This window comes from Phalacrocorax carbo, unplaced genomic scaffold (assembly GCF_963921805.1).
Source record: "Phalacrocorax carbo unplaced genomic scaffold, bPhaCar2.1 SCAFFOLD_187, whole genome shotgun sequence".
Lineage (NCBI taxonomy): Eukaryota > Metazoa > Chordata > Aves > Suliformes > Phalacrocoracidae > Phalacrocorax > Phalacrocorax carbo.
This window is the reverse complement of record NW_026990353.1, coordinates 27,405-42,306: the sequence shown is the minus strand read 5'-3', so window position 1 is coordinate 42,306 and position 14,902 is coordinate 27,405. Positions and strand designations below refer to the sequence as shown.

At 37.3% G+C, this 14,902-nt stretch overlaps 1 protein-coding gene across 8 annotated transcripts in view; it reads right to left on the bottom strand.

Annotated features, from left to right (window-relative positions):
- LOC104051597 (protein EFR3 homolog A-like) overlaps window positions 1-14,902 on the bottom strand; it is a 61,389-nt gene that overhangs the window by 34,958 nt on the left and 11,529 nt on the right. For 5 of the 8 annotated variants that reach the window (XM_064440210.1, XM_064440209.1, XM_064440212.1 and 2 more), the window contains one exon: window positions 826-902. In XM_064440210.1, the coding sequence (XP_064296280.1) occupies window positions 826-902 (77 nt within the window). Of the gene's footprint in view, window positions 1-825; window positions 903-6,005; window positions 6,026-14,665; window positions 14,838-14,902 lie in introns of those variants that run through there. The other 3 variants (XM_064440214.1, XM_064440208.1, XM_064440206.1) reach the window with 3 other exon arrangements.

The window sequence follows — 14,902 nt, the reverse complement described above, 5'->3', positions numbered from 1 at the left end:
TATAGCAACTAGCACTCAGTAACAACATATTTTAAAGAAAAGGCCACGTACTTTATAAGATACAAGCCAAACATTATACAAATGTTGCCTGTTCTGCTTACTTCTACTCTAATAGAAGGTAACAAAGTCTGGTAACCCATTTAAAAGAAATACAGCAGCAGAAATATAAGCTCTCAATTAGACTGAACCACCATGTGGTTATGTATAGCTATGGGCATTACTAAACGGTAATCTAGAAGTTACCTGTTTTCTTACAGAGTAAGAGTTGGGCTATAATATAGCTCCAAGACTGTTCAAGTGAAATGAAAAAAACCTGTAGATTAACTACTGGAGAAATGAAAAGAAAACAACAAAAAACTACTTCAGATCACAACAGTCTACCAGAACTATAAAAACTTACATGGTCAATATGTCAAGAGTTAGAAAATTAAAATCTTGTAGAAAAACAGAAAACATTCACACCTGCCAACATAACAAAACAAGTGTTTGTGGTTTTAAGTAGTTATGAAGTTAAGTGCTACCTCTGCTCCAGAATACCCCGTTTAATGAAATCTCTATTTTTCTGAAAAGGACATACTGATTTTACTCTTCAATATGCTCAGCCCTGCTCTGGAAATGGAATTAGACCAGATGAACTGTAGAGGTCCCTTTCCTGGTAAATAATTATACTAACCTCTATTAAAGGTATGAAATGTTAAAGCAGAACTTACTGTAAAATGTGAAAATAGACAAGAAAAGGTAAAATTTAAAAAAATGCTAAAGCATTAGTTACTAACCAAAAATTTTCAAATGCCAATTCCTTACAATTTTAAAGTCATCACTCACTTTTGGATCTTCAGGAAATATGTTATCTACCAGACGCTTGTAGCGAGGACGCAAAGCAGCACAGCAACAGCACACTCCTGCAGAGATATGGACCAACAGAATTTAGAATTAAGTTTTAGAAACTCTGGTATTTTCATTTTAAGTGTCTAGCTGACAAGCAAGAAGGAAAATATACAGGAAATTCAGCTGCTTATTACTATCAGCAATAAAGTAAGGTAACTGAAAATGCCTAAGAAGTCAAATAAGCAAAATACTATTATAATGTAATACATGAGAAAATATGCAAGCATGTTGAGCATTAGAATGCACCTATCATCCAGCCACTCTTTAAAACATGCAGAAAAATCAAGACATTCCAAAATTTAGTAATACTATAAACACGGCTACTTCATTTGCTACTTCATCTTCACCTGAATGACCACTCCAAAACATAAGCAAACATGCAGTATGTTCACTCCTCTGCAAAAAAAAGCCAGCTATGAAATCTTCTGTTTTACAGGGAACCATATAAAGCAATATAAAGCGCAAAATACAAAACAAGCTCTCCCTTCATTATCCTGCTATTTTACTGGGCATCGGACAAGAGACAGTCACTCAAAGTGAAGAAAGGTATTTTTCTGGACTCTTTTCTACTCATATAAAGACGATCAGAACAATACATGTAACTTACTAATTTATTAATTTAGTAAGTCACACTACCTCCTTTACCAAAATAGAAACCTGCAAAGCATGGTTTGTTTATTCCAGCATTCAGGACTACTAGGACTTTGGAATAATTCCAGTTTACCTGAAGTAAAAACTCAGCACAAAAACCCCTAAAGAAATGTTTCTAGATATCTGCCCAATTGTTTTACCAGTGCTGACTGATTCCTAGGGAATTTACATGTTTTGACAAATCAGGTTTTAAATGTTTAGCAGACATAGACTAATCCACTGGTCACGCCTCAGATTAACATTAAAGCAGCTCTGATGCATAAGAGCCACTAAATTAAAAATAATATACTGAATATTATACCAAGTATGCCTGCAGATCAGTGGCTGTCTGGTCTTTCAAATCTCAGTACCTAGAGCATTCAAAGTGGCTGAATATCTTACAAATACCTTATGAAATGTATTAATTTATGGACTCCAAACACCATAAAACACTTTGCTAAAAATAGTAAAAGCTGCAAAAGCATTTACTGCAAATCAAAATACGAAAAAATAAAGGATATCACGACAGCAACTTTGATGATTATAATTCATCTGCAGATTTTTCAGGATGTGAAGATGTACTAGAGAAATACATCAGGATTTAGATTTTAATCATAATATTATTATAATGATATATCAAAATAATATATTTAATATAATTATATATTTCTGGACTTAAGATATCCAGCTAACTTGAGTTGGTTTCAACCATATTTATCAGAACATCTGGGAGATTCATGACAAAGACTTCCCCTCCTGTACTTGTTTTTATTACAAGACTCTACATGAGTAGATACTGTCCCTCTATTCCACCTGTTTTCTGATACTGCTTGTCTTTTGGACAAAAAAAAGCTGAATTGTGCTCACAGTCTGACAACTTAATTCTTGCAATTTATTTAATCAGAAACAATTATCAATGATAGAGCTTTGATTTTTAATAGCATACTCTGAGTTCTCAGTGGTCTTTTAATTCAATTAATGAATTAGAGTCATGTATCAGTAGTAAGATGAACATAGACTTACAACTTCACTTACACGTAACTATGAAAACAACATGCAAGGAATAAACCGGATTTTTTGAGAGTTTTTGTGTGAAATAGTATTTTGCTACTACTGTGAAGTTCTTCATGTTATTCCTTCTGTTGACATCTCCTACTCGCAGAAGTCTAACCAATGTAAAAATCTCCATTTACATAGAAGCTGCAAGTCCTAGGTAGCTAAAATCAAAGCTATTTCATATGCCACTGGAAAACATAAGTATCAAAAGAGGTTAAAAAACTGCTTGACTTAAACCAGAAATAATTAAGATAGTTGTACAAATAGATTCTATTGAGAGCAACATTGTGTAACATTTTAGAAGTAATATCATAGTATGAAAAGAAAACCTCATTCGTATCTAGTATATCACTCAGTATTCAGATATTCAAGTAATACCATCAAAATCCACCTGATACTGCCAAACGTTTCTTGAGTTAGGAGGGCAGCTCTGCACCCGGCTCAACTTGTGTTTTCCTACTTGGATTTTTCTACCTGATGGATCACTAACATTGGTCCAGAATAAACAGTATGTTCAATTACTCCTAAGCATAAGAAGATATTCTTACAATTACTGTAGTAAAATACTTTGCTACAGCTATCTAAAACATAGTAAGAACAGAAAATATTACATGCAAGACAGAGGAAATTAAAAATTCTTCTAGTTACTTTTTCCCTCTTTAAGTGACAGAAGAGACAAACCTTGCAAAGAACCACAATTTAAGTCTTCAAATTATGTTTTAGAACTGTGGTAATTACATAAATGGAACATAGATACAGTCAGTCCTTTGAAAGATGAAATATCAGGTAGGGGTACTCACTCATTCTGACGGCCTTACCAGATGGTTTCAGTTACTGGAAACTCAAAAGTGTTCAAATACTACTCTTGAAATTTATGGCACAGAGTGAATTTTGACATAAAAAAAGGCCTCACAAGAAGTATATTACATAAGGATTGAAAATTCTCTCTTTTCCCCATCCTGGGCTTTCAGTAGTATACTTACATTGCTATGTATTTCATTATAGGACAGTTTACATGAAAAAAAAACCCCACCTATCATGAAAATGTAAAATAAAGTTTAATGTCATTAAAAGAATTTTCTAAATTAACAGAACTTTCAAGGATTAGAAAGCTAGAGTTAATCAAAGCTTTCAGACTCCAAAGATATTCTGAGTAAAGAAATTTAAGTAGAACAGTCAGAAAAAAATTGATAGGCTCTCCAAAGAACACAGAAAAAAAGAAAACAAAAGCAAAACACAAAACAATTAACAGTCATGAGACACACTTTGTGGGAAAATTATTTACCATTGCTCAGTGTTTTGATATAACCAGGAAATATTAATAAAATCACAGAAATAGGTTTTTAAAAATAAGTATGAATGTTAAAAAACACACGAAACATCACATCTTAACAATGTATATTAAAAATAGATTGAACTTAAAAAAAATAAAACAAAAATAGGAACATTTCACTACGTAGACCAGAAAAGATGAATGTTGTTTTAAAAGATGGAGAGAAACTGAGCAACTGAAAACACATTCTCTACTTCTCCGATACAAATTTAACCCAGATAAAAGCTGATCCAAATAAACAGATTCATGTCACACAAATCAGCTATTTTGTAGGTCTACAGAACGTAGTCACTAAGCCAAGTAAAAAGAACCTGTCTGTTCTATGCAGGTTTATTACCAAAAAAATCCTATGACAATTCCCTTTCAATGTCAGGCAAAATTTGCATTTTAATGGTCTCCCCCTCAAAGACATCTTTACATCATTTTATACAAGTAAATCTGAAGGTTAAAGTGCTATCTACAGAGAAGTTCACATTGTTACATGACAGTCAACGTAAAAGGTTTAAGCAATACTTATTATTTTCTTCTTCAGTAGTGGAATTCTCCAAGTTTAAACATGCATGTTCTCTTCTGCTAAAGGCATCCTGTATTCTGCATTTTACACGTTAAGACTGTACATATTTCCCAGCTGTACAAGTACTTCTTTCTACACACATTTATGCTACGCAATACCAGTAAGAAGAAACAGTCCATGTTATCAGAAAATGGTCATTTCACCTACCCAAACACATACATGGTCTTGGTTCAAAAGCAGAGTTATAATCATAGGCTTTTTCTTCCTCAACAGTTGGAACTCGAACATACTGCCTCATCCTGCATATGATTTGCCTCCCCGAGTACTCTCTCTTTTTTCAGAAATTTGCTCTCTCACACTAGCATTGCAGCAGTTACTTCACGCGAGGGCTCTGCAATACTGTAAGCTTATCTGATTAGCCCTGTGACATCTACATAAAGCCACCAAACACGTGAAAAACTTCAGTATCAAATTCTGTTGACAAGGCCAGGCACAAGAGGAAAGAATAAAAGTAAAGATAGATCGTCAATGTGTGATTCACAGCTCATTGAATTAAAATGGACAGAGCCAGTTTCGTTACTTCAACGTCCCCAGAACAGGCAGCTCATTATTTCTCTGATTAGGAGCAAAAAATCAGTATAGTTTCAAAAAAAACTGTGTTCAGTCAGCTGCCATAAATATAGTGATAAATATTTTAAGAAAACATACTTGTTTGATCTTGTTTAAGTATGGTCAGAAAAAAATTATTTAAGGGAGACTGCTGGCTGAAATGGCTTTTTAAACAGAAGGGTTTATCTTTAAGATTAGTCAAACACTTTAAAAATTAATAGGTTAATGAAATTTAAATTATCTCTAATAACCCCTCCGAATTTAAGCAGCAATGATTACAGAATTTAAATCCTTACCAACCTTACTCACAAAGATTATGATACATCTGATAGAAAATCGATTCTGAGTTAAGCAATTCTGAAGTACTTTCTGGCTTCCTGTTAATTCTCTTCATTTTACTCTTTTACTTCCTATATTACACCCACTTGGGTAACACAAATACAGGATTTTCATACAGGTACTTTTATAAACCCTGGAAATTATAAGACACTGCTTCGGATAAAAACACAACTAACAATTTCCAATAAATAACAATTCCATACTGATAGACTTAAGAGACTAGTGCTAATAAACTAGTGTTTACTCCAAATAAATTCAGAGAGAAACACTGAGCTGCACAGAAACTGTCACCACATAGCTTACTAAAGAGACCCCACAGTGTGAAACAGAAAGCTACAAGTTACAAGAAAGTTTTCTTTCAAATGAGTTTGTCTGAATATTCACTGCTGCATCTTATTCCTACAAAATTACAGAAAAACAAAACCTTCAAGCTGGCTTTAAGCAGAAAACACCAAGTTTTGCTCATCGAGTTTAAAACTGCCAGATTTTTTTCCTCTTCAGTAAAACAGAAAACAAAATGGATTGTATTATTTATCTAATGCTAGAATTTCTTCCAAAATTTTGTGATGCTGTCTAATATTGTCAACTGTTTGCAGAACATTAGCAACCTGAAACCAAGATTTCACGTTCACTTACTGAATATTTTTGTTATGCCCCAAACTTGGATCTGGTCATCCATACCTTTACCGTCTATCTTCCAAGAATTAAAAAAAAAAAAAATATTAAAAAATCTTAATCTATCAAAATACAGTATAATTAACATAGGAGTTTGAATCTACAGATAAATGCATGCTTTGCTAATATCATGAAACTGAGCAATATTAGAATTACATTTGGTTGCTCAATGTACTTAAATATAACTATGTAAAAATTGAGTACTTCTACACATTAGACTTTGTTTTACTTGTTTTTCTATATCTGAGATGAGAAACAAACAAAATGAAATTTTTTTCCAATATCTAAAGGAAAGTGCATAAAATAACATTTCAACCACTACACTAACTATACTTGGTTAGTTTTGAACTATTAATATCAGTTGATGCATTTAATTCAGAACTAGAACTATTTTCAAGGGCATTCCCCTTCCACTATTAAAAACAGATCAAATATTTCAGAACAAGGAAATTATTTTAGCCATATAAGGGAGTTAATTAAAAATATTCTTCAACCTGCTATAAAAAGAACAACTGCTGTAAGGACGCGCTCATCAGCCATTGCAATGTCCCTGTAACACACTCCCAGAGAGAATGGAGGGCTCATCATTCAGACACGTTGAAGTCCCATCTCCCTGATAAGCCTCTCCTCCTCCTCTCACCCTACTGCTATTTAACTACCGAACAGCTGCTTTGCAGAGAAAACTCCAACATGCAGATGAAATTTCTGTCTTGAGAACACTATATTCATCTTTATGTTATCTTCTGACCCCCATGACAGCAAAATCTCAGTAACGGGCAACGTGGGAAATACAGTCCACTATCTAGATTTGGCAATTTTACGTTTATTTTTAAAAATATGTTGGTGATCAGATAATCTGAAACAAATGAAAAAAAAAAAAAAGCCCAACCCAACACAAAAACCGAACACCCACAACTTTATCCCAAGAATTTACTCTTGCAGTAGAGCTGTAAAGCTAATTATAAAGGTAATTCTGGTGCAATACATCTTCAAGGTGTGTTCTTCTATACTGGAATCAACATGGAGAGGTGCACAGCATGATACAATGAGAAGTATGCAAAAAGAGTTTGAATATAAGCTTTTTGTCAAAACAAGAAATGACAATGCATGTCAAGCTATTAGTAGGAAGTAGGGGGAAAAAAAAGCCAAACCACCTAGTCACTAAGGCTTACCACTAAGCTTCTCCAATGAAGTATTCTTTTCAGAACCATTAGCATTTAAAACAAATCCCCAGGGAAGGTATTATCTTTGGGTTGGTGCCTTTTAAAGAATTCTAATCCATTAAAAGGAAGTTTTCCATTACATCAAGTTCTCCGGTTGCATTCTTTTTCACAAGTTCCACCGCCTGCAGTGTTTCCATACTGTCTCTCCTTTCTCCCACCTTTGTTGTTTTCACATAGTAACTTTGTTTTACTTGCTCATTTCTGTTCTCTTCAACACCGCCTCCTCCTTCCCTACTCTGAGATATTACCAGCACTCTATTTTCAACACAGCATTAAGAATATCTAAAATTAATCCGGTTCCAGTGAAAGAAGCTCTACAGCTTATTATGAATTTTGCTTCTTAGTTCTTGTCCTTAATTATCTTCTTATTAGGCTGGCCATAACAAGGTCATTTACTTCTCATCACTAAAGCAATACAAAAATGAAACTTTGTCACTCTGACTTCCGAAGACACCTGTCTGAAGACACATCTACATAAATCTCTTTGACCTCTCTCCATCACAGCTGGCATGCATAACCTACTCACAGTAAAAAAATTAATTGGGTAAAGTCCAAGTTTTATTCCTGCTTTCACTATTGGGTTCGCAGTCAGGAAATGAGTTGTAGGTGATGAACCCAGAGGAAGAAAACAAAGGGGCTTTGCGTCATTAAACTATTTCTAAACAAGCAGTGTCATGGAGAACAGGGGATGTCCCAGAGGACCAGAGAAAGGCAAGTGTTACCCTTATCTACAAGAAGGGCTTGAAGGATGATCTGGGTAATTATAGGCCCACCAGTCTTACTTCAATCCCTGGGAAAGTTATGGAGAGAATCCTCCTGGGGCCATCAGAAGCCAAATGAAGCATGTGATTGGGAAAAGTCAACATGGCTTCACTAAGGGCAAATCATGCTTGACAAACCTGGTGGCCTTCTATGACAAACTGACTTACCGGGTTGACATGGGTCAGGCAGTGGACGTTGTCTACCTGGACTTCTCCAAGGCTTTTGATACGGTTCCTCACGCCCTCCTCCTGGAGGAATTAATGCGTTATGGCCTAGACAAGTGGTCTGTGCAGTGGGTGGGGAACTGGCTGACAGGCCGCACCCAAAGGGTGGCGGTAAATAGCTCCTTTTCCAAGTGGCAACCTGTCACAAGTGGGGTCCCCCAGGGATTGATATTGGGCCCAGTGTTATTCAACATCGTCATAAGTGATCTGGATGACAGGATCAAGTGTAGCCTGATGAAGTTTGTGGATGACACCAAGTTGAGTGGGGAAGTAGACACTCCAGAAGGGAGAGCTGCTCTGCAGGGAGATCTGGATAGGCTGGAAGAGTGGGCCAGCAAGAACCTTATGAAGTTCAACAAGGACAAGTGGAAGGTCATGCACCTGGGAAAAAATAATCTGGGAATGCAGCACAGACTGGGATCCACCTGGCTGGAGAGCAGCTCTGTGGAAAGGGACCTGGGGGTCCTGGTGGACAGGAAGCTCAACATGAGCGAACAGTGTGCTGCTGCGGCCAAGCAGGCCAACAGGGTGCTGGGTTGCATCAAAAAGGGCATCACCAGCAGAGATACAGAAGTCATTATCCCGCTCTACTCAGCGCTTGTCAGGCCACACCAGGAGTCCTGTGTACAGTTCTGGTCCCCGCTCTACAAAAAGGATGTGGACAGGCTGGAAGGGGTCCAGAGAAGGGCCACCAAGATGATCAAAGAACTGGGAAACTGCCATATGAGGATAGGCTGGGAGAACTGGGCTTGTTCAGCCTTGAGAAAAGGAGGCTCAGAGGGGATTTCATCACCGTGTACCAGGACTTAAGGGGTAGTTACAAAGAAGATGGAGACTCCTTTTTTACACAGTGTCCCATGGAGAGGACAAGGGGGGATGGACACAAATTGCTCTTGGGGAGATTCCGATTGGACACCAGAGGGAAATTTTTCACAGCGAGGACAGTTACCATTGGAATAATCTCCCCAGGGAAGTGGTTGATTCGGCCACGTTGGACACCTTCAAGAGTGGTCTGGACAGGGTGCTGGGCCATCTTGTCTAGACTGTGCTCTTCCTAGAAAGGTTGGACTAGATGATCCCTGAGGTCCCTTCCAACCTGGGATTCTGTGAAATACTAATTTCATAGCAAGGTGGTTGAAAAATCAGTGAAAAATGGGGACATAAGCAAACTACTGACTAAAGCAGAAGGGGAGGGAAAAGGAGGCTCATAGAGCTTTGTGTAATCTCTGAACTGGCATTATTCCTCCATCCAGACAACCAGTAGAGCATGGAACAGATTCATAACAAACACTGACAAAATACCCACTGTACTTATAGGCCTCATCCAGTAACACACTGAGACAGCAGGATATTCTTTGCCTACTATTTAATTCAGAATAAAAAAAGTAAAGAAGGATTAACATTATCACAGCAGCCCCTTCTACTCTCACTACTCAACACAAATACTTTGACCTGTCTCTCCCTGTCCAAAGGCCTGGCTGCTCCCAAGATTAGTGGGTACTGTGAGTCTCCCCAGCACAGCGATGATCCTGGTATAGAAGTAAGCTCTCAGTTCCAGACAGACTATGCTGTCCAAAGCCTGGCTTTACCTTGATCCTAACCTATTCTCTAACCCAGATGAGCAATTTTCAGAATACTGCATCCTTTAACACTTCACAGCTGCAGAGGATATCTGTGGTGGCAGATAAGCATGCTGTAACTTTTGTAGGCACTTAGAGGCCAACCATCTTGCTTTACACTCCTCCATGGGTTCCACTGAGGAGGGGTATTGCAACATCTGCACCTTCCCTACCACCTTGTTCCCACTTTGTTGCAGGTAGGGAGCAACACCTAACACGGAAGACCATTCTATGGATTCTCAGGATTAAGATAGACATTGTGCTTGAAGAAGCGGAATGACACTACTGAAGGCATGGTTGAAAGGAAACAGGACAAGTAGCAACACTTAGCCTGTCTCCATGGTGGCCAGGGGCCAATAACAAGCAACTTTTCCAAAAGGGGCACTGTGTCCCTCTGGAGCCTTTAAACCATACTTCTGGTCAACAAGCTGGCCAACTACAGGTAAAAAAAAAAAATTATATATATACATATATATATATACACACACAAAATATACTTGGCTAAATGCCTCAGTAAACTTTGGTGACTGCTACTTAAGCCCAGTCTACAGAATCCCTCCCAGATGCACAAGCTGGTCATACCTTTTCTTCCCAGTCCCCGCTTCAGACAGCAAGGCAGACAGCTGACAGGGACTTTCTCCGTGCCCCACCCCCAACACCCAGTTCTAGTTTTAAAAGTTCTAAACTAGATTTTCCACACTCTCTTTCCCGCTCCATTTCCTCATAGATCACTGGACACAGCCCTCATTCCCAGCAAGGAAGAAAGTTATTTTGTTGTTTGAACAGTTGCTGCTCACTTTTGTTTCACTACAGGAATTCATGTAGATTAAGCCATTGCCTTTAAAGCAACACCCCTTGTATATGTGTGTATTTTGAGGCTGAGAGAGGGAAGGGGAAGAAGAGAGCATCAACAAGAAGCTGGGACAAGAGCATGAGTCTGGGTACAACTCTAGGCAGAGCATTAGGAGATGGTACATTGATAGTCTATTAAATAGGGGCAAAAAACCATCTAGCAGTGATGTTGCCAATTATGCAAGTTCCCATTGTAAATGCAGTATTGTTACAATTAATGGTACATTTAAAGTCTCAGGCCTATGGCAGTAGCACATACGGATTACTTAGCATCTCTTGGAACACAGATGGTCACTGAAACAGCATTAACAGTTCTGCCTTTCAGCAGATGTCTTTATTCCAAGGTCAGAGTCATGAAAGAAAGTGGAATGACTCCTGACAAGGGAAAGTTGCCAAAATGTGTAAAGATCTACCTTGCTGGTCAACTGAAATCTGTATTACATAGTAGCCTCTTCTGGTTTTGATGCTGTGGCTTCCCTACACCAAGAAAAAGATGGAACAGTGTCAAACAGTCCCTACTTTTGGAAGGTCATGAAGATTTTGTCAATACTACAAGCTCTCTTCAAGCAGTTCTAATGTGAAGGATGGCGCTGGTAAACCTTTATCACCACCTACCCTACATAAGACAAGCTCACTTCAAACCAATAACTGGTCAGCAAGCGGCCAGAGCTGCAAGTGTTCTCAGGGTAATAAACACCTGAAGCTTTCTACATTGAAAAATCTGAATGTAGAGAAGCATGAAGACGTTTCCTGACTACTGCTACTATTTCCCTTTTCGTAAGACAATGGAGCTTGTTTTCTTGACCCAATCCACACAGCTGCAGTGGTAAGAACTCCCAGAATCTTATGCTGCTGCTGCTCATCTTTTTCCTCAGAGAAAAGGAGGCTCAGAGCAGTTGTGTCACCTCCTTATCACAGGTATCCTATGACTGCAGTATCTAGGCTGGGAGGATTAAGTTCTCTGCTCCTGCTCAATGGTGCCTTGCAGCACATACTACCCAAATGCATAGTGCTGAAATAGATCAGGGAGTAGGAACCACATCGTCACCTGAGTTGCATGAAGAAAAATGAGGCATGAGGAGTTTTCTCTGAGTGAAAACAGCATGTATGTCATGATTAAAAGTCCTGATGATGAGGAAGCAAAAGTTCACAGGCCGCCTTTCTGGAAGCCTCAAAGCTAATGCAGTGGGAAGGTTTAACTCAGGGAACTAAATTTTAGCCAGTTCAGAGTAAACCACTGAACTGTATACAGGACATGTAGAAGCGTGTTGTTCTATATATCCTTTTTTCCAACATAAGCATGGCCAGAGCTTCAAAAACAAGTTTTACCCTCATTTGAGTACAGCCACCTATAGATTTCAACACATAGGAAATGTTTTTCAAAACTTGTGTATAATTAAAAGCAAAACTTTCTGTATACAATTAGTTCAATACCACATCACATAGATTTGATTTCACACACACATTGTACATAGAAGGCATCATAAGAAAGAGAATGGATGAAAACTTTTCTGTGAATCTGTAACCATACTGTACTACCTACATTGAGAAAACCGAGTGCAGCAATTCTTCTGAGACACATACACAGGGCTCAAAACATGACAAAACATCTGTTCCTGTTCAATAACAAAGTGTTTAAATTGGACTGACATTATTGAAAAATAAAATGCTAAACAAAAATGTTGTAATGTTACTTTGAAAAACAGTCACAGAAGATACATAAGGTTAAGAACTCCAATTCTTGTTCAAGTCTCACAAATCTTCAATTAAGTACCCCGTTTGTGTCTATACCTACCCATTTGATTTTCCCAGTAAGTATTCATAAAATGGGATATTCCAAATTGGACACGTGAACATAAGTACAGAAGAACATTAGAATAATTCAGAATCAAAAATTTGAAAAAATCTCTTTACGTATTACAGGTCCACAGAGCTGCCCATACGCTCCATTTTACACACATTCTTTCTCTGCAGACAGCTTTACCTCGTTCGTCCTGCCCTCTTAGAAGAGCAGCTTTGTGCTACAACCAACAAGCAAGCAGTAGTTTATGTGACAACTTTTCAATATTAGCAGTTTTAAACACAGACATGAAAGAAGTTACAGTAAAAAGACTCCATCTAAGTTAATCTGAATAATAAAATACCCTTGTGGTTGTTACCTTTCCCATTAATTCTAAAAAGTGCTCCAGCTTGTAGTCAGGTTTCCCAGAATAATTGAAAAGCAGCTGTTACAAGATTCTGCATTGTTTTCTCCTCTCCAGAACAGTGAGATTTAAGGGTAGAACACATGCCTATCTAGAACCACATATCCCAGCTAATTAAGAAGCAGTTGCCTCCCCACTCCTGTAATTTCTGATCACAGAGTACTGAAGGAACATGCATGTAGCTGATGGCTCCTCTGTCTAGCAGAGAGACAGCTTCGTATTTATACACAAAGGACTAGTTATATATACACACATTGTTAATCAACAAGTCTTAGGTGTCTCAGCTTTCTGTAGAAACCATCTCTGGGCCCACAGGTTCATTGGTTTCTATAGTAATCCAAGCATTCTTCCCCACAACCAGCACTTCTCACCATGCTGTAATTTCAACATCAGATTCAATTTGCATAAATAATGTTCTGTCAGTTCAGAAGAACTTTAAGCTCTTGTCTAAACTAATTTCAATAACAGATAACAAACTTTAAAAAAACCCCAAACAACAAACATGCATATAGAAGTAGTCTTGGATGCAGCTTGTACTGCATTTATTACAAAAGGACAACTCTGCTAGCTCAGACACAGATCAATTATAATTTAATAACTATTCATTTTTTATTACCGATGAAGTTCAAAAGTAGGGTATCAGCATCTTAAAGTCCTTTTCTAATCGTAAAACAGTTATGTTCTAGTTTAATGAAAGTGGGATAATCTGTTTTAATTGCATAAATTATTCTGTATTTGTTAGAACTACAGGAGGAGACCAACAAAAATCTGAGAAGATTTATTTCCACATACTTTTGTTAAGCAGTTAATATGTAAGGAAGTATCACAAAGGAGTACTAATTTAGCATAATGATATAGCTTATTGTTAGGTTGAAATTCCTTACTAAGGAATGAGTAAGCATTCTCGAGCCACAATTAAAGACTCGGGGTGCCCATTTCAATCCAAAGGACAGACCTTAATCAGCAAGGTACTGTAACATGTCCAAGTATAATTCAGAATCACAGTTGTGCTCTTCTTGAAAAATGAAAAGGACTGAGAGCTTTAACAGATCTCAAGTTGGACATGAAAAGGAAGGCTGAGTTATACAGTAGCCAACTATTTTTTTAAATATTGGGGTCTAGAATTCTACTCAGACTTTACATAGTATAAATCTATTTTTTTAAAAGCCACTGAATTTAAAAAGAACTAAAAAATTTATTTTGAAATCAAATATTTACCTTTTCTCACATAATTGTTGGGAATTTTGCACATCTTTACCAAAGACTAATTCTTACTGCCATGTTTCTAGTTTAGAAAAACAATTCAATATTTGAAAGAAAGAAGTAAAAGTTTTTAAACACAAAATACCAGTACATGAGCAGTGTTCATTTCTGAGCTCATTTATTTGCACATGTAAATTATGAAAGGCTAGACAGTTCTTTACCTGCAGTGAAATCTTTTTGCTATGAATTAAAAGCATGCAAGTCAGACTACTGCAATATTCACTCTACACAAATATATTTACTGATTCAAACTTCAGTTCAAGCAAACATCAAGTACTCCACAAACAGACACAGCTAATTTGCTTTTTATACTTTGTACTCAGGCTAATTAAGAACCTTCCTAGTTTACAAATTACTTGCTAGTTTTAAGTTTCTTAAATATACCTGTGCAAGACAAGGATTCTATACTTGTTTTAACTTTTGAAATGTAAATAATTATGACACATCCCTTATGTTAGAAAATTTCATACTGACCTCTACATGGGTACCAAAAGGCTTGTATTCTTTGAGCCAGCTGGGTTACCAGTAAGAGTCATAGGTCATTCCCTTGAACACATCAGCTACTAACAGAATTTGCTAGTATACTTCATAGACACGAACTCCAGAACACGGAATCAAGCAGAACTTTGGCTGTTCAGCTAAGCACCTTCAAAACAGCAAAATCCGGAACTGTTCACCTTTGGACATGATCATTAGCTGATATTTATAAGT